This window comes from Ambystoma mexicanum, chromosome 1p (assembly GCF_040938575.1).
Source record: "Ambystoma mexicanum isolate Mex_15411 chromosome 1p, UKY_AmexF1_1, whole genome shotgun sequence".
Classification (NCBI taxonomy): Eukaryota; Metazoa; Chordata; class Amphibia; order Caudata; family Ambystomatidae; genus Ambystoma; species Ambystoma mexicanum.
This window is the reverse complement of record NC_090921.1, coordinates 653,688,947-653,714,452: the sequence shown is the minus strand read 5'-3', so window position 1 is coordinate 653,714,452 and position 25,506 is coordinate 653,688,947. Positions and strand designations below refer to the sequence as shown.

Sequence of the window (25,506 nt, the reverse complement as noted above, 5' to 3'; positions counted from 1 at the left end):
ATTAACTTGGGCCTTCATGCGGAGCTCTGAACTTTCTACAGAGTGGTGATGGTACAGCCAGCTATAACAAAGTTGATATACTCGGTGTTAGCTTTTTGATTCTACTGGCTGTGCCAGCTAACATTAATTCTGTTTTAGAATCATTCAGAGGCAGGCCGTTGCGAGACATCCATATTGCATATTAGTACCCGGCGAGGGCGCAATCAGAATGCAAGAGCCATTCTGATTGGCCCTCGCCGAGTCATTACCAGGCCAGGAAACCCTCTGTTGGGATTCCACAGCCTTTGTCCCCGGCAGGGGGGGGCGTGGCAACCCCTCAGCCAATGAGGAGGCCCGAAGCAGGGACATCCCCGCTCCGAGCCTCCCCGCGGCTGAGAGGCTGCCTTTGCCCCCTCGCCGGGGACTCAGGTAAGCCTTTTATTTTTATTTATTTTTTATTCCCTTCCCTTCCTCCCAATTACCCGTACTGCCCCCACTTACCTTCTTGTTCCTGCGTCCCCGGCGGGGGACGAGGGAAGCCTCCAGCCGTGTGGAGACTCGAAGCGGGGCCATCCCCGCTCCGCGCCTCCACACGGCTGGAGGCTTCCCTCATCCCTCGCCGGGGACACGGGTACTTTTTTTTTTTTTTTCTTCCCCCATCCCACTCCCGCCCTCCCAACCCCACTTACCTTCTTTTTGACCCTTTTTCGGGAGAGGACGCGCTGGGAACACTTGTGTTCCCAGCGCGTCCTCTCCCGATGGCCGCCATGGAAAGGGAAAACGGACTCCGTTTTCCCTTTCCATGGCGGCGGCCATTTTCTTGTTCATTTCTTTTTTTTTTTTTTTCAGTCCCGAAACACTGCAGCGTTTCGGGACAGAAAAAATGCTTTTAGTGCCCCGGTCACGCACATAATGCGGGCCGGGGTACTAATAGAAACTCATTTCGCTCGGGGCCTATACCTATGGGCCCCGGGGCATTACTTGAGTAGATAATGTCCCTGGCGCTCGGGTCATATTGCTTAATTGTATACTGTTTTATTCTGTGACCTTGTAAGCTTTGTATCTTCTTATTGCTGCGCCCTGTTACCTACGGGTCTGGTGCGCATAAAAAGTGAATGAATAAACAAACAACACTGCTGGATATAGGAATAGACCTCATTGATGATTTTACTATCCTTGCTATTCTCCCCAGAGATGGGGATAAGGCACGGAGTGTCATTGGCAGAGTTGGTATAGATGATGCCCTTAGTATTCAATAGCTCAAACAACGGCTCTGTAAATAGAGTAGAGAATGGGTGATAAGCAAGACCCCCGTGGTACCCCATAAGGCATATTAACAGCATCTGCTGCACTTGCACCACTAAACAACCTACTGAGCATTCGGACAAAAAGGAGTTCACCTATTTTACTGCTAACAGCGAGAAGTTCGCACAGTTTAGTAATCTATCAATCAAGATGGTATGGTCCACTAGATCAAAGTCCAATGGCATTCGTAAGACTATACTGCCTTTGTCCAAAGTTTGCAGAATGTTGGCTTTCAAGTCCAGCATGGCTGTCTCTGTGCAATGAGCCGGCCAGAAGCATAACTGACGTTTACTCAAGTCGGTTTGGCAAGATGTTCCTGTACCTGAAGATATGCAGCGCGATCGAATATCTTTAGCAAGAACGGTAAGTTAGTGATTGGCCTATAGTTAGTAGTGATGTTCGGATCTAAGGATGCTTTTTTAGTAGTGAGCGATCGAGGCTTGTTTTATGAGATCTGGCACACATCACTCCAAGGAGCAGCTGTTAATAAACTTGGTAATGAGAAGGGCCAACAATGATTATTCAGGCAGGCCACGGTCTTTTGGGTGAGCAGTGTCCTTCAGGACCACTCCTTTGCGATTCAGCGTGGCATAGCCTTTTGAACTCCTGCAGGCTGCAAAAACATTGCATTATTAAAGGCTATTTCACGCAAACAATACCACGTCACTTACAAAACATGCAAAGGGAAAAATGTAGAAAAATGTCATGGTGTGTAGAGTAGGAACAGAATATTGAAGACAAACGGAATGATAAGAAAAGAAAACACTTCCTTAGTGCAGGTCGTGTGAGATCTAGCTTAACAAAATCATTAACTAAAGTTGTTTCACTTACGTTCAAGCAATTTACTGCAGCAAAACGATTGACATTCGATGGGAAAAAAAACATTAGCTTAAGTTTGGCGCCCTGATGTCTGCGGGCGTTCGGCGCAGTACAAGTAAATAAATAAAATAAGTAGCAATCACTTAACAAAACCCCTGAAATTGTACAAGTGATGAAGCTACGACACTTTTACTCTGAGCCCCCTTTGCACAGCCCTTGAGCACACGCATGACATCAGAACTTATCATTGGAAACAATGAGTCAGAGCAAGAGGTTCTCGGTTTAGTTAAAGACCTATGACAAACATGTAGTACAGGTGTAGGTGGTGTATGCTAAAAGATGTAATATACCCATGGCCCTGCTATAGGGGAAGAGTAGACGCTGGACCTGGCTGCTTTTGGGTGGTCTGTTGGAGCCTGGAACAGAGGCCAATGGCAGACCGACCCTCTACAGGGGTAAAGTGGACACTGGGCCTGGATGCAGGTGTGGCCCATTGTCTACTTTGGGTGGCTTGACAGGGGCCTGAGGCGGCCTCCGGTTTCTCTAGTTTCCAGTAACGTCATATGTGCGCTCATGGGCGGCGCAATAGAGGTTCAAAGTCAAGGCAGCATGTTTATACCCTTTATACGGATTTTGTACATGCACAAATGCTTGTGGCTGTTCTTTGGAAGTTGGAAGTTGACAGAAACTGTACTTTGATAGAGCGAGAACGTCATCCGGATAAAGTACCAATTCTGTCCTAGATTTGTGCATATACATAAGTTTGCAATTGGACATTTGTTTTATTGTGAAAGTGCCGACTAGATGACCATGCCAGTTTGCCTAGTGAGAGGTCATCTGCAATTTCTATGTCAAGATGAAACTAGCGTTATGCTTGCCTTTTTTTTGTTGTTATTCTCTAACCAGAAGAAAGCTTGAGCAGCATCCAGAAACATGTGCAGTAACAAAAAGAAAAAACAAATAGAGCAAACTGCCAGCAGAACAACTATTCCTACAACTCACATAATTCCTGGGAAACCATAGGAAATTAGAAAGTTCTCCATATCATCAACAGTCTCCCGAGACTCCAACTCTGTCCTCCAGAAATGCCTCTTCTTTCTTTGCTGCTAGAGCAGCATGTCAGATAAGCATATGGACTGTCTTTTTGTGGCAGCAGCGAAGAGAGCGGGCTCGGTGCAGTAATGCATGCGCATATGGGGATACAGCTGCAACGATGCAGGAGCAAACCTACTCCCCTTTTACCCCCTGCCCCATCACGCCACCAAGATGGCTCGGAGAGCACCCGCTCCCCACATCATTTCTAGCTCGTTGGAATCGTGGGGGGTAGGCGGAAGGCTATTGCACGTATTCACATCGTCCACTTCCCTAGTTTCCGCCACTCCCCTGGGCAGGTGCTAGGAGAGAGATGGGACACATATTGGCAGCAAAGTCAGGCGCGACAAAATGGAGCGCTACACCACCAAATACGAGCCAAACAAAGTGGTGAACGTTAAACCCCGCTCCTTTCGTGTACTCCCTGAAAGAATTAAACTATAGTACTTGCTGCCAATTGCCCACCCTCTCCCTCCCCAGTTAGCTCTCTGCTTCCCTCATTGTGTTCTTCCCCCTATGTTTGTAAAGCACTATAGTACTTGCTGCCAATTGCCCACCCTCTCCCTCCCCAGTTAGCTCTCTGCTTCCCTCATTGTGTTCTTCCCCCTATGTTTGTAAAGCACTTTGTGGCTTCCCGAAGCTAGATCTGTACACTCAATAAATAAATACCCTAATAATCATAATAATGAGACCCAAAAAAGGAAAATAAATAAAAATGTCAAACAAAGAAAAAGAATACTTACTACACTAAAGAAGTGAAACCCTTCAGAGCGGATAGGCTCCGATTGGGCAACTGACCTCTAACTAAGCATCTAGACAGACCGCCAAAGTTAACGAGCACAGCTGAATGAATAGAATTCAGAAATGGTTGAGAGTTTTGGACATGTTCTGGGTTTCACTGTTCAGAAAACAGTGACGGCGGCAGTCTCAGAAGTGCTCCCTCCTATCCAGCTGAGGCAGGACGATATGGAGGTGGGAGGTGGGGTTCAGAGGTGTTGCAGTTCGCCACTGGAGTGGCAGATTTAGGAAGAAGACAATCACTGAAAGTGGCGTCAGTTCTAATGAGCAGTCTTGGTGGTTGGAGACACATGGAGGGGACGACGCCAATACCAGAGGTGAAGGGAAAGGATGAGCAGCACGTGTAAAGGTGTGTAAACTACCAAACAGGAGGTTTTCTATAAACATCTGAGGGTGACATTTATGCAGTTGTGTCACCCCATCAGTACACCAAAGGGAGAGGTAACCCGGGCAGAGTATACTTGGGACTGCAGGACGTCTGTTAGACGAACCATGACATAGGGAAAAAAGAAAGAAAAAAAAAGGAAAGGTAGTATATGAAGGACATGGACCTGCTTACAGCTCATGTGGACCAATTTCTCTCAACTCAAAGTCAGAGAGAAGATATAGTTAATTTCTAATGGCCCTCGGGCAGCTGAAAGAGATTGAACTCGCGCGTGCCGTGTAGATGCTCCACCACAAGTCTCAGGCGATTCTGGCACCAGAGTATTCCTGGACATATTCCTTGAAGATAAAAAAAACAGACCATCGCCAATAATGGCGATGGTTTGAACAAAATGATAAAGGTGGCCAAAAAGCAGGGGGAACTAACAAAGATCTAGGTGCACTGGGGCCAGCAAAGCCATTTCCAATCAGCACTTGGCATTTGCCTGTGGACTGAAATCCTCCTTCCTCTCAGACCTTTATTTGTTTTTAGTTCATAAATGAACTTTTACAAATGTTTTTTCATATTAACCTAGTACAACAATTGATTGGTATACATAAAAACACAACATTAATGGTTAAAACAGACAATCTTGTACACATGCAAAAACCACAATTAATTTAGTCTTGATTTAGTTTCTCGTAATTAGGCACCATGTTGCTTGATCGTTTTGTGAATACCAATAAAATAATTAATTTGTAAATTAATTAGGACTGCTTCTATTTCACAGATATGCGTTAATCTGGCGCCAAATACTGCATAATGCACTATGGACTAATTCAGAGTCTGTATTCAGACAATAGTTCAAAAATTCATCTGATTTAGTGGAATCGTACCGACTCTCAAACTGGCCCCAAGGTACTCGTATCTTGTACACCTATTGACACACTGGGTTACAACATGTCTTGAGCTTTCCAACATATCCAGGTTTTTGCAAACACGAGAGGTTCTCTGTTCCATAGACTTTTTTACATATGCACCTTGAGCCACAACTAAGTATAGCTGGTTAACACGAAGACGTAGCATAAAGCTGCGTACCAGCGGACTGAGGCACTTAGTTAAATAAGGTTGGGTCCTTAAGTATTTGCGAGTCACTCCAGATACATATTTATATGTATGTAGTGTCTCAAGGTGGGCATAGTTGTTTAACCAGTCCCATTGTTCCATCTTCCTATTGTAAATATTCTTTAAGATTTCAAAGCAGGTGCCTCGTTTGAAATTGGGTGACTACTCAATAGTTTGAAAACACACTTCATTCAGTCTCTGGTAGTCATTCATTCTTGTTTTACCCAAGGATGCAGCTCCACAACTATTTCCCATTATACCTAGTAGGGGACCTTTGGGCTCAGAACTTGATTTGTTGTAAAACGTCCCTCTAGGGATCAGGGTCTGGACCGTCAGGGAAATCAGCCTTAACTCCAAGTTCCGATGGAGCTGGCTTCAGGGAGGTTCAAAACTTTCTTCCAGAAGGTACCTTCCAATATATCCAACCACGACAGGTCCCTCATGGCGAGGGCCTCGAGTCCATAGAGAATGGCAGGGACGAAACTCTGTTATAGAGTTTGATTGTACCTTAGAGTATCCTGCGGTCTGCTTAGAAAATCTGTTGATAACGAAGATTAGTTGTCGTGCTTTTCGCTTCTTAACCTCAATGGTGATATGATAGTCACAATGAGAAGACAACTCTAGCCCCTGATAGGTATAGTCACAATGAGCAGACAACTCTAGCCCCTGATAGGTAGAACTATCCACGTATTCCATTTTGCCCAGGTCGGACCGCAGGTTTACACGATGCTGTTTGCCACCAGATATTTCCATCATTTTGGCTTCTTCATATCGATGACCAGGTCATTATTACAGATGTATTACACAATTACTTTTCACACCACTTATAGTGCGGTCCATTAGGACCAAGTCGATCAGCGTATAGGGCACTAGTTATGGAGCTGGTGCCTATTTTTAATAGGACAACCCATTTCAGACAATACAGAATGTGGAAGATCTGAAAGGTAGAGATTAAACGGGGGAGCCAACACACAACCTTGCACGACTCCCCGGTTGATATTCACCAGGGTTGACAGGCATCCTACATCGTCCAATCAGACTCGAACACCAGTGTTCATATGTACGCTAATGATAATGGTGAAAAACCAGTCTTGGCATCCAAATAAGATCAACGTCTGCCACAAGGTGGCACGATTGACATGGTCAAAAGCTGCACTAAAGTCAACAAAGATTAAATATAATTCATGGATACCCCTTCTGACAGCTTCCGGAATCAACATTTCTACCAGCCTGATGTCGTGGGTTGTACTGGACCCTGGTTGAAAACCAGTTTGTGTTGTGTGCAATATATTACATTTGTCAACCCAACTCTGCATAGCTGCCAACAAGAATGTAGCAAACCATTTCCCCGTCACATCGAGGAGAGAGAGCAGTCTGTAATTTTCTGGTTGCACTCCGTCACATCTTTTATAGGCAGGAAGCAATATGGCGATTATCCATGTTTTAAGTACCGCTCTGTCTCTACAGACTTTGTTGAATAAGATTTTTAATATCCTGGACCATACTCTTGGGTTAACCTCTAAAACAAAGTTGGAAAGCCCATTGGGCTCAGGTTCTCTGGATCCCTTAAGGTGAGTGATGGTGGTGGTGGTATAGATATCCTCAGCATCGATGCTTAATGGCCAGTGTACTCTGCCCCTGTGTGCTTGCGCCGCAGCGGTTATTAGTAAAAATGTCAACTTTAGGTTGTCAATCAATTTTTCTGCAGGAACTTGATTGACTATTTGTCACTGTCTGTCCCCTTTGGCCTTAGATAACAGTTGCCAAATAGAATGGGAATCATTACTACATATGACATATGGCAACAAACATTTGTTGCCACTGAGTTCTTGTGGGAGAATCTCCTTCTGTTTACTATATTCACATTTGAACCTCTTGATCCTTGCCCCTACTTCCCACTGGTGACCACCAGCCCATTTTACTTTTCTGATGCCACTTCGCATTTGTCGCTTTGTCCCTCAGGTTTCAATATCAAAAGCATGCTTTTGTTTTAAATTATGTATGGTCAGATGCCTTTGGCTGAAGGACCCAGTTATAAAAGCGAGTGACTTCAGTTCTCCCATTTTGTGTACATTGAGTGATGCAAACAGTGGTAGCTTGCAACTTAAAATGCTGAAAGGCCGCCCTGGATGGCTTTCAGTGTTCTTCGTGGTCCAGCTTATCCAGTTTCCAGCATGATTTATTTACTTCAACCCTGCCACCACCCACTGGTCTTCAACAAAGATTGCTCGGACTCGGTGTCAATACTTGTATACAGTGGTCACTATAATCCGTGCCACAAACGACAAGAGTCTCATCTCCCTCCGCACAGGGAGTGCTTGCGAAGGAAGAAATTGTGCAAGATGGAGGATATTTTGTCCATTCGCCAGGTACACTGGCCCGGGCTGTGGCCAGATGTTCTCCCATTAATCATTGTCAACCCCCACTCCTTCGGAAGAGCCACCCATTTAGCCCGCTTGCTGTTTCCGGTATTTTTAGGTCATCACGCTAACAGGATTGACAAATCTGTAGGAGCCGCCCCCCCTCTTGGAGTCCCTGCAAGAGGCATTTGAATCATCTCCTATGATGAAGAAAAAATGGCAGGCTGTAGTAGACAGCCTGCACATATGGAGTCGATATACTGATGAATAGCTTCCAAGTTTGATACAGAGGGGGATACCAATACCTTAACCAAAAGCACTGCAGTAGACACAGCCCCCCCACCCCATCCACCACCACCTCGATGGCCATAACATTTCCAGTAGCAACAATCAATCTAGTACTCTGCATTGGTAGACTCTGCCTTATTCCAGTATTTAAGCCTCCGAAGGGGCACCGAAGTATTCCCTTCTAGGCCAATTCCGGAACAAGACATACCCCTCCATGTGTATTGTTTTCGTGAGTCATGTCTTTTGCAAGAATATTATGTCATGTTCAGGCAAGAGCGGGAAGAGAGCCTTTAGGGTCCAGGAAGTGGCTATGACCCCTGGTGTTCCAGGATGCCAATTTTAGGGTTCATTTAGATTCTACTAGTTGTTTTAGCAAACATTTCTTAAACCATTCCCAGCTCGTCGTCGGACAGTGCTGCATTCAGCCATCACCCAGAAGCACCAGATGTTATAAAGGCTCCACCACCTTTTACAGTCTAAAGAGCCAGCCGCACATCGTCTTGTTTCTTGGGGCACACGTGGGGATGGGCAATCCACCATGTAGCCCAAATTTAAAATAGACACCCAATGTGCTCTGATAAGGGCTGGGACTTCAGATGTTCCATAGTGTACACATACAAAATTACTCCCCTTTAGGTCAACAGGTTCCACAAAACTAAAAGCCGAGGAGGATAATACATGCAATGCAAGGACTTTTTTTACATACGTTCAATAATCCCGGTTTATTGGGTGCGTTTGTCTGTAAATGTCAATGGCCCTCGGCCAATCATAAAAGGTTTTCTGTTCAAAATAGAAACCTCAACCTCAGGGCTGTTGCCCGTTACAAGTAGAGGGGGGTTGCTGAGCCCAGGTTGAAACTGAATTAAAGTTGTACCAGCTGGTGTAACTTGCCTGGAAAGAGACAAGTCATCCAGAACCTCTGATGATGATACTACTTCATTACTCGCAACACCTTAAACAGGCTGAGCCCCAACCCCGATTAGCCAACTGGTCAAAGTAACGGCTGACTTTTGTAGTCTCTTTCTCTTGTGTGCAACTTTCTTCTTTTCCTTCTTATTATTGCGCTGCTCAGGAGATATAGTCGTGGAGTTTAAGGGTTCAGATGTTGACACTTTAGGCGACATAGGGGGATCTACGTTGAAGTTGGCGGAGTGAAGTGTCTTTGCTCACTTTGCAAGCCCTCTTTCCTTTCTAGACATGTAGATGGAGAGCTGAAACTGGTTTTCTTCTGTAGGATTTGTATCCAGTTGGGGGAAGAGAGGGTGCTGGTTATGACCAGATTCATCAATATTTTCATTGTTATTCACCTCCAATACTGGATTACCATGGGGTGACCTGGTGCTCCCCTAGCCTTGCAGTCGACGATCAAGAGACTCAACAACTCTGCTCTCTTTTTGCACTTCATCCAAGATGACCCTACAGAGTTAAAATAATTTCTACTGCGAAGTGCGCCACAACTGTGGAGGTTTTATTTATTTATTTATTTCAGTATTTGTAGAGCGCACTAAAGCCCACAGGCATCGAGGCGCTATAAGGAGTTTTTAAGAAGGCTTGCTTGAGGGTTACAGTAAGCGGCCCCCAAAGGTCTGTTTAAATACATTCGCTTATGCACATTTGCATGGTTACATATGATACAGATTGATTGTTACAGTTGGTTACTAATCTTGTCTAGGTATATAGTCTCCTATACTGTGAAGGATTGGGATTTAGTATCAAGGTTGCCCAAAGTGGATGGGGAGCCGACAAGCAGGAGTTCAGTCTTACCGCTGTTTAAACCGAGCCAGTTCTCAGCCATCCATGATTGAATGGTGGCGTAGATGCTGTTTAGTGTGTCCAGGTCCTTGGTGTAGTCACCTGACAGGGGGATGAGAACCTGTGTGTCATCTGCATAGTTTGTATATGAGATGCCCAGGGAGTCAGGTATCCTGAAAAGAGGTCTCGTGAAGAGGTTGTAGAGGGTGGGGGCTATGCAGGAGCCCTGTGGGACTCCGCATTTGATGGGGCTTGGTGTTGCGTTGGCGGAGTCTGAGAAGACCTTCATTACCCTCTCCTGAAGGAACAAGGATATCCATTCACACGCTTTGGTTGAGAAGTGTGCTGAGGTTGTGAGATGGTGGCATAGCGTTTTATGCTCGACCAGATCGAAGGCCGCAGAGAGGTCTAGGAGCAGGAGGAGAGCTGGTTTGCCCACGTCTCTTAGGTCATCTATTAAATTTTTTAGGTCAAGTAGTGCCGTCTCAGTGCCGTGTTGCGGTCGGAAGCCAGATTGGCGAAGCCCAAGGAGGTGGTTGTCTTCAATACATTTTTGAACCTGCAGGAAGGCTGCTTTGTCCAGAAACTTTAACAGAAAGGGGACGGTTGTAATGGGGCGCTAGTTCCCTGGGATAGATGGGTCGAGAGAGTTTTTTTTTTAGGAGAGGTTTGACCCAGGCTTCTTTTAGGGATGTTGGTACATGAGACGTTTGAAATGATGCGTTGATGAAGGCTGTAATAATGGGAGCCAAGGCAGGCGCACAGTCTCTGATAATGTGGGAGGGGCAGGTATCTCCCTTGCAATTGGATGGCTTAATGGATTTCATGAGTGCAATGACTTCAGATTCAGTCATGTTAGAGAATGCGAATTTCGGTATATGACTGGGAGCGATTGCCGGTAGGGCTGGAGGAGCCGATGTGCGCTCAAGAAGAGCGGATAGTGCTTTTTGGTGGGCTAGAATTTTAGAATGTAAGGTATCTAGTTTATGCAGCATGGCTGCTTGAATTTGGTTGCACCAAGTCTCATCCTTGGTAATGGTGGATGGTGGAATGGACGGTGATTCAAGTTCCCTGAATATGGCGAAGATTTCCTTAGAGTCAGAGTTGGCGTTGCTGATCCTAGTGTTGTAGGAGTTTGCCTTAGCCTGTGTGGTGGCTATTTTGTAGTCTTTGGATAGAGATTTGAAGGCAAATGTGTGTCCATTGGATCTGCATCTCCACAACTGCATATTTTGACGGCCATCTTCATCAGTAGAATTGGGAAACAGGTTGGACGAGGCAGAAAGGCGCTGGTTCTTTTCATGGATAGGGGAGGGGAGGGAGGAGGGATGGTAAGATAGAGTTGCTTCTTTATTTAGGTCTAGACTCCCGTTTTCGGCCGATGGTTCTACATTTAAGGTGGTGTCCACTGTTGCGCCTTGGAGGGAGTAACAAAGCGCCAAAAGAGAATTGTTGTCAATATCTCCAAAGTCCGAATTTGTACCATTTAAAATTTCACAACTGCTTTGTTTTTTGGCGTTTTCCACTGTTTTGGGTATGACCCTTTAGTCTGGGTGGAAGTAGTCTAATTCTCCCTGGGACGGAAGGAGATGTGTGTTTGACACTTGTCACTCCATCGTCCGACCAAGGGAAACTACCTTTGTGGCCGGGGTTTTTTCGAGCAGACACCGGCACGTGTTGCGGTTTTGGCATAGGGCTTACCCTTTCTAAGGTTATAGTTTCTAGATTTGTTTATGACCTTTCCTGGCATCGTTCACACATTTATTTTGGCTAATGCAAAGAAAAGCTTTTGTTCTTGCTAAAAGTTGGACGTCGGCCAGAGTACCACGCAACACTGCAGTATAAAGCCACAGGATGCATGTCCCGGTTTAGCAGCCCACGCTTTTGTGACTGTGCGTGGTCAAAAGCGATCGAAAAATACAAACATTTGGGCGTTTGATGTTTAATACAGATGACCTTATTTGTTTTCGGTTTACGCACGACGTCCTCGATCCAGCAGTCTCCAAAAACACTGGGACACTAGAAGACCAAAAACTGAAACACTTGTCAACATATTCCGCACAATGCGCTTTGCGCTGTCTCTGGGGTGTTATAGGTTCCACTGATATTAAAGGGCCAGTATCTGCAATAACAAGTCGGAGAATCCAATAACAGATTCCTGTCTCTCAAAACCATGCAACACCGAAACACTCTGCAACACACTACGCACATTTAGACTCTTTTGAGATGGTTAAGTGGAACCGATGAGAACAATCGAGAGAAGCAGTGCAATAGTAATCCTTAAAATAAAGAGCTGTGAAAACATTAGGTTGCTTTTAGAAATTAAGTCTTTCAAGTGAATTTAAAGTACACTGAGGGTCGAGTCCTGATGCCACACTCAAATGAGCCCAATAGCATTGACCCAGTCTTCGGTTCATTCAAAACAGAAGGTTATAGACACCTTGCCCCAGCAACTACTATAATGCTGCCCCAAGAAACACCTGCATGCAAGCACCAGTGTTATGCCCATGGAAACAGTCATCTGGTTAAAGGACTACAGGATTAGGCTGTCCAAATACAGAGCTCCTACTAGTGCAGCCACTAAAAAACACATCTCTCCGAGTGTGCCAATTGAAAAAATATCTTCTACTTCCATTTGAAAAAAGGACTGGAGGCTGGATAGAGAAGTCTGTCCAAAAGTATCTGGCCATGGCTGCAGCCAAGACATTAGGGCCTGTAAGAGTGTGTTAGAGGACACAGAAGAATGGTTTGGCTCCAAATATTTAAAGCCCAGGCTATGCGGCACATTTAAGTATTAGCATGCACAGGAATTTTATTTCCTACATAAGGGGACATGAGGCAAGAGCAGCAAAGTGTGGGCGTGCACAGAGCTAGAAGGTGAAAAGGGAAGACACCTTTTTGGATGCATGCATGAAAGCACACTAAGCTGCGCAAAGTGTTCTTGTCTACACGTAGAAAAGGGCAAAAGTGGAAACAGGATGATAATAGGAATGGAGTCCGCCATGACAAGAATCGCACATGCACCCGGCTTTAGAGATTAGGCAAGGATGAAAACATACCAGCCCCAACTGTAAAGGCCAATCCTCACATGCTACAGGCACATCACCACACCTTTTCAGACTGGAGAAGGCCTCACAGAGCCTCAAACATGTGGCCAACAGGAGAGATAATTAATATTTTTCCAGTACAGGAAAGGCGCAAGTGAAGGGAAAATTACCAATTCTCTTTCAATAAGAGGGGCTTATAGGAACTAATCTGCTTTTATAGGTAAGAGGTGCTTTTATAGGTAAGAACTAACAGACAAAACGTAAAATCTTCATTCTACTCATGTCTTTTATCACTGTAAGAACATTTTCACACACCACCTTTAAAAAAAAAAAACAGAAAAAAAAAAGATCAAAGACAGTTAAGGAGTAGACCATTAACAAAAGAGCTTACCATGTAGGTGGAGTTGATTAGTTTCCGTTCCGGCATGATCCACTGCTTGGTCGTTTCTAGTAAATCAGGCTTCATTAAAGTCCACCTTGTTTTTGTTTGACAGAACATTACAATCCAGAATGCCAATGCAAGAATAAGGAGAACTGCAAAGGAAACAAGATTACACTAGTTTCACAATACCAAATGCAAAATAAATGCAGTTTCACTCTTAGCATGTTTTATAACCAGGGCTTAAATGGAAGACACCTAGCAGTCTCAAAAAATGATTTTGCCCTATACTTTCTTAAAAAGATAGTGTTATCCAAAGTCTCCCTTTGCCATCATCGTGTCGCTAAAATGTGAAGTGCTCTTTGGGATTGTATTCCAGTTCACATTCATTGAGGGAAGAATTTGTTGCCGCCATCTTTTCCCCCCTCACTTGCTAGCCATGGATCACAATGGCTTGGCTGATCTTTGTTCGCTCAGATGGCTGCCCCAAGCCTGCAGCGATTAACTGCGGCCAGCGTAGGGTCGGTCCTCAGCCACATAATGGGCAGCCATTCACACATTGAGCGACAAACCCTTACCTGACGTCACATGCGGTTAGCCCCCCACACCCCATCAAACGCCAAAGGATCCTGCTTTGTCTGTTACAGGCTGCAATTAAAAAGTTGCTTTACTTGGTACATTCACTTTCTCTATTTTTTGAAAAGACGTTGCAATACCACATTTTCCAGACGATCAGTGTGTGTACTTTTTCATTTTTTTTTTTAAACCGATTCTTCAGTTTGTACATATGTATATAAAGCTAATAATTCTGAAGATCCTGTGTGTTTTTAGTTTTGGGTATTAGGTGGCGCTGAAAGCGATTCCTATAAAACCGAAACTATTGTCATTAAGATAAGAACTTTAACATTAGAGCTTGAAACAGGGGCGGTTGACATAGTAGGAAGGATACATGGTAGTTTGACTATGTGTCTCACTCATTTACCGCCCATCGCTAAGAGAAATCAATGGGCTTTTCCTCCCATTCCCACCTATCTCCACCCACGACACGCCTCTTTTTGAACTCTTATGCTGAATTTCTACTGTGTGGTGGATTTGTCGGCCATTTTTCATTCCAAGATGGCAGCCAACATGTTTTAATGTTATTAAAAAGTGGACTTGATTGATGCTTTTAAAAATATTTACTCCATCTTTTCACAGTTATGTTACATATTTTAATGTATTTGGTTTTCAAAATAAAGAATTTACTGTTAAAGATACGCGTTTGGTAAAATGGCCTTCAAATGGTCCATGGACTTGCTTGTGGGTGTCTAGTGTTTTCTGCTGTAGTACCCGATTGGATCTCCCGTTAGTGATGTCAGCATGATGTAATGTGATGTGATCTGCAATCTGCGCTCGTTTCCCCCCCAGGCAGCCATTTTATTTGTATTCTTTTCACATGGCTTGATGCGAATTCCGAAGTGAACCTTTGTACCGCAGACAAGCTGGGAAGCTCAGTGCTGGGCAAGGCGACTCATTTTGTACATGTTTACTAATGGTAAATTCGTTTGCTTCCAGGGATAAATCACAGAGTGGGTTACTGTATGGATGGACTTGCATTCCGCTTCGGTGAGTCAGCATCAAGGAATGCAGTTAATTGTGCCACATTTAGTGCCAGTAAGTCAGAAATAGAGAGTGAGAAAGATTTCAGTAGATAAGTGAATATTGTGAGGAAACTGCCACAGAAGGCAGGGTTTCTTGGTTTCTGATAAAACACCTGTGTGTTTTATCCTATATTTTCAGTGGATTACATAGAAAATCGAGGTTAAATTAAGGTAAATTGTTGATGCCAGTTTTATTCCTAGCGGGAATACCTCCACAATAGGAAACTGTTGTCTACAGAGGGCAAGGTAGGACATGACGCAATTAAATCGGCAGTGAGCAATTACACACAGAGGAGATATTAATGTGCAAGTCACGTAATGGAGCACGGACGAAGTCAGCCGCCTTCTGGACAAGTCCAGTACTTTGTGCAAGGGGCTTTTCTGCCTCAAATTAAAGTTTATTTTCTCTGACATCGATTCCAAGCCCGGTTACTGTGGTATCTGGTGTGAAGATCACTGCGGCCTCTTTTCTAAAGAACGTTAGGGTCAGCAATAACATTACGTGAATACATCAGCAAGGTATTTATATATTGGACTGGTGCCGACGCTGATTTCCTCATGCCAAAGCAGATACAGAGGAGGCACTGTTGACAAGCGAACGCATTAGAACCAAGTGGTAGGTTTGAAGTTATTGCCGCCTTTGCGCATATGCAAAAGCCGCTATTACTGTACTTGTACATTTAGGAATCTAATGCTGTCCTGTACATAAGCACTTCCAGTTCATGAGGAACGATCTTTAGCACTTACGCATGCGGACCAGAAGGATCAGTCAGAGCGGGACACTGAAACACATCACAAAATGCCAGATATGACACACTCTGCGAGTGTATTACACCTCACGTTAAACTTTAGGCAGACATGAGTTTTGCGTGCTTTCCATCAATGTTTCAGGGGTTTAAATGCTATGAAAAGGAATGTGGACACTTGTGGTAATTGCAATACTGTGTTACCCATCCATGTCTCTGGAAACTGAGAAAGACATTCTTTAAAGAGTAAATCACAGATCTCCTAGTTAAAGTTTGCTTTATTTGGGCAAGTGTGGTGCTTGTCAAGGGCTTTAACAAAATGTTAAGGTCATGTCCCAGCAGGACTTTACGAGGCTGCAGATATTTTTCTCCCAGTATTAGTTTCTTTTAAAGCAGCACACTTGGCGTGTATGTTAATGCAGGCAGCATGAGACACAAGTATGAAACATGGAGGGTGATTGCCCATTTCTCTGTCAAGCCACAGCTTACTTCATGTTGGTCCTTTAGCATTTCAAAGCTCCCAGCCCCCTTTCACCCCTGATCTGAGCCTACTCCAAAGTAAATAACTTCACGACAAACGTCAGTTTTGCACCAAACAGTTCAGACTAGTCCGTGTTGTGCTTGCTTGGTTGACATTAAAACATTGTTAACCATATATATCAGGTTGAACATTGTGGTAGTTATAGGCCTGATTTTTATAATGTGAAAGTTACAAATAGATAAGCCATAAGGAGCAAACAACCATCATTTTGAGAAATTCTTTGTAAAAACAAATGTGCACTTTCCTCTTCATGTGCAGCACATTGTCTGAACCTCTGGAGTTCATGCTGCCGAACTATGTTCTGAATTTGTGAAATATTTTGGAAGCATCTAAAGTTATATACACTTTTCAGTTGTAGTCCAGCAAAATGGAAAATTATTAATGAAGAAATGAAGATTACCTTCAAGTCACAGTCCCAAACTAGGTGGAGTGAAAGACTTGATGCTGTTAAACCAGTTACCAAACACTTGCCATCTGTTATTAAAGCACTTGAGAGGAAAATCAATTTAACACAAGTAGCAAAGGCTGAAGCAAAATGGCTGCAGCTTTACTTGTGTTTCCTTCAATCTTGATGTCCTGCATATGGTTTCAAATTCTTCTGTCTATAGATCACATGAATTAAGGAAAGAATTGCCTTCAAAGCTCTTACACTGACCCACAAGTGCATTCACCTCACTGCTCCAGTTTACCTCTCGGAAAGGATCCCCCCTGTCTCCTCCACAAGGCCAACCAGATCACCCTATACCAACATGCTCTATGTGCCACTAGTACAAAGAGCCAGAGCGGGTGGTTCCAGCTTCCCATATCTTGCACCCACACACTGGAATGCCCTACCTCCCACTATCCGAAGTGAGGCCTCCCTCATCGCCTTCCGTAAACCTATGAAAACCATCCTCTTCACATAAGGTCCCTCGCAACAGCATGAATACTATAAATATGACCCACTGCATAAGCTGGAATGTAATGACCAATTGCATAAGCTGTAAGTATTGTATTATGTCTGTAATATTTATAATGTACCAACGACTGCTACCATTCCTGTACCTCTGTAACTAAGCTCTCACAAGTAACAGCGCCTCAATGCCCACGGACTGCTTGCGCGCTGTATAAATTTAAATAAATAAACAAATAAATAAATGAACAGAGTATAACAGCAAAAACAGCTCTAACTTTCCAAGTCATTGCAGCTAGGAAAGCAACTTGTGTCTGATCTTAGAAATCTTTGCAATTCATGGCCGTAAATACTGCATGAAGCAAAATTAATTGCAATAAACCTAACCATCGCGTCAGAATTTCCAGCTCACCGGATAAGGAAACGGAAAACAATGTTTGATGAAACACCAAAAGAGCCATTACCGCCTGGAGACAAACTTGAAACACTGGAACAAACCACTTTCCACAGAAATGTGTTTTACAGAGTGGTTGAAAATTTGGTTGAAGAAATTAGCAAGCGTTCAAAGTCAGCAGAACAGATTTAGAACACATTTTGTGTATTGGGGAACTTTCACCAAATTCCTCCAGAATCTGTTCACAGCAAAGCCAACCATTTGCTAGAATTTTATAAGGAGGATTTTTCTGAAAAGCTCACAGATGAACTTAACCATCTGTGCAGTATGGGGACAACACCTCAACCCCAAAGATTGTACAGAACCCGATCCTCAACATTTATTGAACACAACATTCAAGGAAAATGTATTTCCACAGGTCTGTATAGGACTTTGAATTTTTCTAACAATCCCAGTTAGTGTTGTTACATGGTATCGTTCCTTAAGCAAACTCATTAACATGCACCGTTGTTACTGGACGGGCATACTCAAGTCCTGCATGCAGGTGCCTTTGCACCCACCAAGTCTGACCTGGTGGGCGGAAAGGCACCCGCCCGCAGACATTGACGTACGCACCGGCACTGCTGCACACAGTGCTGGTGCATCCATCCTCCCCATTCCCATTGAGTCCTATGGGATGGGAATGGGGAGTAAATTATTCTGGCGCCTGGCGTTGGGGAATTACCGGACCGCTAGGGCTGTAATGCCCCGGTAATTCCCCAAAGCCAGGTGCTGGAAAACATGCACAACTCTGGCAGCAGCCTGACGTTTTTACCGGCACGGCTACTGCCGTGGTTGTAATGACCACCATTATTTCTTAATTTGCAGAGAAGAACGTTCGAAAGTGTAAGTTGGGGTGAAAGCTGGGTGGCATGTGCTCATATATTCAATTGTTGACAGATGTATGGAGTTGCACTTCAAGTTACTTCAGAAAGTCCCTTTTAAAAATAAAATGCATGCAAATATATATTTATGCGTATGATACAAAACCAAGTCAGGAATAAACCTTTCTTCAGCTTAGAAATATGGCTTTGCTTTAGTTGATTTGCAGTCATAATCATAAACCATATTCGGGTTCTTTCATACAAACTCGTGGAAATTCCTCGCTTCACTTGTTTATGATGTCACTGGCCAAGTCCAAAAAATTAAGGGGCCTCACCAAAATTCTTGCCCGGCCCTACTCTCACCCTGCGACAGCCCTTCGCAATTCTAGCCAGATGCTGAAATCTCGGAGAACGCAAAGATTCGGGAGAATTCCTGCTATAAATTCTAGGAGTTCTAATCCAAATTTGGGTTTATATCCAGGTAGTCTGTGTGACTAAAAAGGAGATTGATGGGGAGACTCTCACACTGCACTGCATGGATTTGCACAGTGGTGCAGTGCAGTTGGGAAAAGGCATAAATAGATGAGGAACGCTTGGGAATGACAGCAATACCGTTTTCAGTTTATAATTTGTATTTTTATCCTATGGGAATGACCATTTTATTGTCTTTAGTTCATTTAGGACTTTTACAATTTAATTAGAATACAATTATCCAACTATTACGTAATCATTTCATTGATATAGTTTTATATTAGAAAATTAAAATTTCCTTTTACAAAACAGAAATAAAAACCAATTAAAGCACAATAATAAAACCTTTCCATAAAATCAGTGCCAAAATCAGTTAACAGTCAATTCTATCAACTTTCAGTCAAATTACGGCTATTTCAATCATTTTTCAGTTGTACAATTTTTCCTATCTGGTAAAGTGCCAAGTGTGTAGTGCGTAGTAATCGATTGTGTATTGGAGGAGTAGATCCAAAATTCAAAGGACTTAATGGTGTCATAGTTTTGCACTAGATTACCCAGAGTGGTCATATATAGTGGTCCGAGGCACGGACACTCAGTGAGGAGATGCTTCACTGTCTCTATATTGTGAGGGATCTTACCTAAAAATGAAAAGTACTGCAGAATTTGAAAGTTTCACATGGCACTGCATACTGTACGCACTGGGAGCAAATTTGTGTGCATCAGCAGACAGAATTTACGCGCCTCAAGATCAGGGCAGAGCATGATGTTTCACATAACTATGTGTCATATGGCTCTTCTGTGGGTATCCATGTAGCCGTGAAAGGTGTTTGTAATTTCTAAGCCAGTCCCACTTCTTTACTCTCCTAGTAAAAGCCCCTTCGAGTACCATAAATGCATTAGAGCGTTCAAAATGTGGGTCCCAGTTTATGAGATGGCAAGTTTGACTGAATAAATTTACAAACGGATCCCCAGTTCCTTCTTTTTGTGACATACCACAATGCTCATCTATTTTTGCTAAGAGTGGGCACAACGGGGATAGCATTGCTTTTAAGAACAAAACACCCCTGCGTAACAACAGCATAATCTTCATAGAGACCAGGCCAAATTACAGGCGTACATATTTGATAGAGCAGAACGTGGCAGGCCCAGCACATGATTGTCAAAAGTTACCCTCAATCACATGCAACCATTTTAAATATTGGTAAACCATAAGGCCTCCAACCCGTACAGGATCACCGGTCAAAAGCACTGCCTATAAAGACTGGAGGGGTGTTAGCTGTACTCCTGCCCTCTATATGGCAGAGTAGAAGCGCAGGGCACTCCAGCCAAGGTTCTGTATGTGGTAGCAATGGGCGAGCAACCAAGGCTTAAGCTCTCAGCAGGTGATGCAGGCTGGTTCTTAAGTAGAGTGTTGTCCCCAACGGCCCCCCCAAAGGAATGTCCACGCACTATGTTATGTGCTAACACAGTTCTTTAAGTTAAAGATATATGCATCAATTAATAACACACTTTGTGCTTTGGCAATTCTAATATGGCAAATATCTACAATGTCTATTTAATACCACACTTAGCTATTGACTCCTTTAAAAAGCATCAACTGCTGACAGTTATAATGGCATACAAATCATATAACAATGTTTATCAGCATAGATCATAGTATGGAAGGCAAGTTGGGTTAAACAATGGCAGAATGTTACTTAATCTACTAATACACAGTTCTGTGTGAGGATTCACCCCACCTGGGCAACCTGTAATAAAGAATATTGACAAGCCCAGTTCATTAATGTTTAAGCAGTCTTGTTTCCTGGTCAAAATGTACAACTACCCCAATATACCAGAGTAAGAAGAGTTTCGTCGACGAATCCCTCGAGAGAGGACTCCCTTTAAAGCAGGAGTCAAAGTGCATCGACTTTCCTTTACGAAATGTGAACCCTGTTGTTGAAACAGCAGCTTCCGACAATCATGATGCTCGTCGACCGCGGATGTCCCACGAAGATGAGGCGTGCGGTGCACCTCGATGCAAAGAGTTTGGGGCCACAAAGAAGACTCTCTGCAGAATGTAGGCCCGGCAGCGGGCGTCGGGTGTCAGCCTCAACGATCGGGACTCTACCACAGCTGGATTTCGGATCTTCACTTGTCAGCATCTTTGGGGACTGCGGGTGGCGGGAAACCCACCGGCAGACTGACGGCAAGGGAGCCCTTCGTTCAATGTTCTTAGACAAGGTGGAACGTTTCGGCTCCCGTCGTCCAGCAGCACAGCGTCAAGCTGTCCCTGCTTATGGGAAACACGCCTCAACTGGCTTCCAGCGGTTACAGAAAAACCTCCAAACACTGGCAGACGGCAATGGACTTGGACGGCCTCGATGTCCTGGTGCTTTACTTCAAGATTTCTCGGCAAACCACATCTCCGGTCACAGCCTTTCGGGTCTGGCTTCCAGGGTGCCTCGAAGATCAGCTTCTCCCTCGTAGCTCGTGGAGCGGTCTCCTAGCCAACTCCTCTCTTGGATCAGTCCTTGACAGATTCGACAGCTTTTAGACTTCAGCGACAAAAAGCAGCAGCAAACCACCTTCTTCCAACTGGGCTTCAAGGATAAGCAGTTTCAAGTTTTAACCTCAGCTTCTGAACAAATTGGGAAGTGAGGTCCCCAGATATACACATCTGTCCCTCATTCACACTGCTGAGCCAAGCTCAGTCAGCTAATCAAACAGAAGGGCATTCATGCAGGCAGCCAATCAGGCTCACAGTGCATTCAGGCCATTCAGGCCCTTCACTTCCATCTAGACACCCATAACAAGGACTGTGGATTGGGCAAGCACCCAGCCTTTCAGCACACCACACTGCAATCATGTCAGTTTCAGCCATGGCTGTCTCATTCATTGTGTCACACACACAGAAACCAGACACCCATAACATGGAATGCATATTGGTCACACACTCCATTCACCCAGGTCCCACCCCAAGGGTGTACCCACAACATACAGCCACTGGGAAGGCTCCAGCCAGTCTGGCCTGGACTGCCCCACAATACCATATATGGTTCATCCACCGACAGCTAGTCAGGGGAAGGAACAGAGTCAGTCAGAGCTCCCAAGGTCTTTTGGAAAACAAACGGGTAATAGAAACCAAGAGGCCACAGGGGCCATCTTGCCTTCTATCAGGAATCCACTGATTCCTATGGCAGGGCCTGGGTATCGCAAGATGGAGGATACTCAGAGCACCTGTCAAATTCAGCATGGAGCTGCCACCTGCCCATGCCCTGCTCTGTGGGCCACACACAGGTGCCCAAAAACATACACCAGGAGCAAAGGGTTGTACACCCAGCCATTGGTGTCATAAGGGTATCCCAAGGGGCTCTGTTCACCACTACCAAAAAGAGGAAGGGCTGCATTGCCAGGAGTCCCAAATGGGCTCCTGTGCAGAAAACATCACATAACACACATAAGGGAGTACAGGACAAGGACATGGAGGCCCTGCCCCTCCAATGCATTTCCAGCACCACATACCCTCAAAAGAAAACCCTGCATAGGAAGTGACAAATTTGCGAACTAGCTGGGTAATTTGGCAGACCAATCTAGTTTTAATTTTACAGATGTTTTTGTGGTTACCGTTAGACATTCCTACTCGCAGATGATTCAACTAGCCCAAACTTCTAGATCATAAATAACATTCCAACATCAAGATTCCAAGCGAAAAATCGAAAACCAATAACCTCTAATGTAAACTGGTTGAAAGTATTGAAATGGATGAAATAAATGTAAAGGACAAGAAGATCAAAGTGGACGAGAGGAATCAAGTCGATAACAGTAATTCACCTAGCCCAAACTTCTAGATCATAAATAACATTCCAGCATCAAGATTCCAAGCGAGAAATCGAAAACCAATAACCACTAAATTAAAATAAAAAGGACAAACAGAATAGAATGAGTAAAGTGGAACAAATCAGTAAAGAGGATAAAAAGGTATCAATTGTATGAAAGCAGTAAAGTGGCTGAAATGAATGAAATTGATGAAACGAATGCAATGGGCGAGAGGAACAAAATGGACAAGAAGAATAAAGTGGAGAGGATGAAAGATGAACACATGATACGAATGAGTGCACAGAGTACACTGAACGGGTAGAGTGCACAAACACATATATGGCATGGAAGGCAAAACCATCTGGCCCTTATTATTTATCTTGTTCATTACTAACCCTGTACTGCACTTTCCCCTCTCCCTTTCCCCCTTGCACTTTTCCCGTTCCCCCTACCCTTGCACTTGCGCGATCTGAATGACACCTGGCATAGTAGGATCGTTGTCTATCTCCCCTTGTTCCCTCCTCGCTGCCTCGTCGCGCCTTGAAACACTTGTGTATAGGCGCGTTACAAATGCCATATCATATCATATCATGGTACAAATGGAACAAATAGAACAGACATTTCAAGTGCATATAACGGGTTTAGTGTATGGGACAGATGGAGAACGTGAGGCCGATCAAGTACGCACGACAAGCAACATGAGTTTATCCGATAATGCATGATGAATGTATGAAGTGAGTTGAGCAGATGAAGGCGGTAGAGCAGATGAATGTCAGTGGAGAGGATGAAGTGCGTATAGCGGATGAGAGCACAGAATGCAGGAAAGCGTGGACCAGATGATTGTGTGGACCAGATGAGAGTGTGGAACGGATTTAGGCTGTGGGGTAGACGATAGCATGGAGCGGGTGTAGGGTGTTGAACAGATGGAGGGTGCTGAGCGGATGTAGGATGTGCGGGGTTTTGAGCAGATGTAGGGTGTTGAGTGGATCTAGGGTGTGGAGTGGAAGTAAGGTGTGGAACAAAAGTAGTGTCTGCAGTGGGTGCAGAATGTGGAGCAGGTGTAGAGCAAGTACAGAGTGTGTAATGGGTCTAGAACGTGTAGTGGATCTAGAGCATGTAGTGGAACTAGAGCGTGGAGCCGGCGTAGAACGTGGAGTAGACAGTGTTGAGCGAACGTAGAGTGTTGAGCGAGCATATGGTGGAGCGTATAAGTGATGTATGTGACGGAACGGGTGATGCATGTGACGGAACAGGTGACGTATGTGACGGAACGGATGATGAAGTTAGAAGGAACAGATCAAGTATGTTGACTAGAACGTACATAGAGTGTAGAGCGGGTGTGGAGTATTGAAGCGATCGAGTGATGTATGTGGAAGGAACTGGTGACGTATGTGAACGGAACAGGTGACGTCTGTGGGTGGAACACGTGATGGAGCAACTGAAGTATGTGGCCGAAATGAAGCATAGTGTTGGAACGGATGAAGCATCTGAGTGGAACGGTTGAACTGGGTGGAGCGGACAAACTGGGTGGAGCGGACGAAGTACGTTGAACGGGTGAAGTATGTGGATGGATCCAGCAAAATGGGTGGATAGAATCAGGGAAGTGGATGAATGGAATAGTGAAGTATGCAGAAGGAACGGGTGAAGTAAATAGAAGGAACAGAGGAAGTGGATGTATGAAACAGGTGATCTGTATGGATGGAACGGGTGGTGAAGTATGTAGATGGATGAAAAGGAAAAGGCGAAAGATGTGAAAGGAACAGAGTGGATTATGTGGATAAGTTGAACGGGTCAAGTATGTGGATGGAACAGGTCAAGTATGTAGGTAGAACCGGGAAGTACATGGGTGGTGGGAGTGCATAGTATGGTTGTAGTGCATGGAACTAATGGAATGTGCCCGATCTCAAGACAAACCACCTTAAAACACCTACACGCTTACTCTCTTCTCTACACCATCACTCGACTAGAACACAGCGATACTATGACACCATTCGGTATAGCTGTTCTCATACCATCACTTGCCTCATACTTCCCATCATCTAAACACAGCTAGTTTCACACCCTCCAGACTAGGCGTTCTCGGCAGACCTAACACAGCCAGAACGAACACATTCTCTTGATGCCCCATCCACCACACCTACTGCTAAGAAGCAGCTATCACAGGAATGCAATATCTCTCCCTCCCCCTCTCCCTCTGCCCCTCCCCCGCCCCTCCCCTCCCCAGCCGCGTGCGAAAAAATCCTTTTCATCGCACAGCGAATTCATGGATTTTAGCCTCCGAAACCAGCCGTGGCGCAGAGTGACGCAGTGACCCTGCAGCAGCGCCAGTTACGCCCCCAAGAACGCCCTCGCGCAAGGAAAAGCCTTCAAAGTATCACACGCGATTCCATCAGGGTACGTGTATTCCAGGGGTGCGCGGGAAGTATCACACGCAAAAGCAGCAGGGTACGTGTATTCCAGGGGTGCGCGGGAAGTATCACACGCAAAAGCAGCAGGGTACGTGTATTTCAGGGGTGCGCAGGAAGTATCACACGCGATTCCATCATGGTACGTGTATTCCAGGGGTGCGCGGGGAGCACCACACGTGAATTGAACGTGTGGGTCCTCCCAGGTGTACCCTCTACACCCTCCACGGCCCCTGCAGGCGGCCTACACCACAGGGGCCTACCCCTGTCCCGCAGGCAGCCCATCCACCATGCCCATGCCCCCCAGCCAACCCACATGTCACCTTGAACTACTGCCCACCAACGCATGTCCCCCCCTGTACCCCCAGCATCCTGGGGCACCCTCCACCAGGCCCCCACTCATGTCCAACTCATGTCTCCCATCACCCCCACCCCCCAGCAGTGCAGG

The 25,506-nt window shown here is 44.8% G+C and overlaps 1 protein-coding gene across 2 annotated transcripts in view; it reads right to left on the bottom strand.

The window, feature by feature from the left end:
* Positions 1-25,506, bottom strand: part of CD320 (CD320 molecule) — a 245,050-nt gene that overhangs the window by 14,945 nt on the left and 204,599 nt on the right. For both annotated transcript variants that reach the window (XM_069649710.1, XM_069649709.1), the window contains one exon: positions 13,321-13,463. In XM_069649710.1, the coding sequence (XP_069505811.1) occupies positions 13,321-13,463 (143 nt within the window). The remainder of the gene's footprint in view (positions 1-13,320; positions 13,464-25,506) is intronic.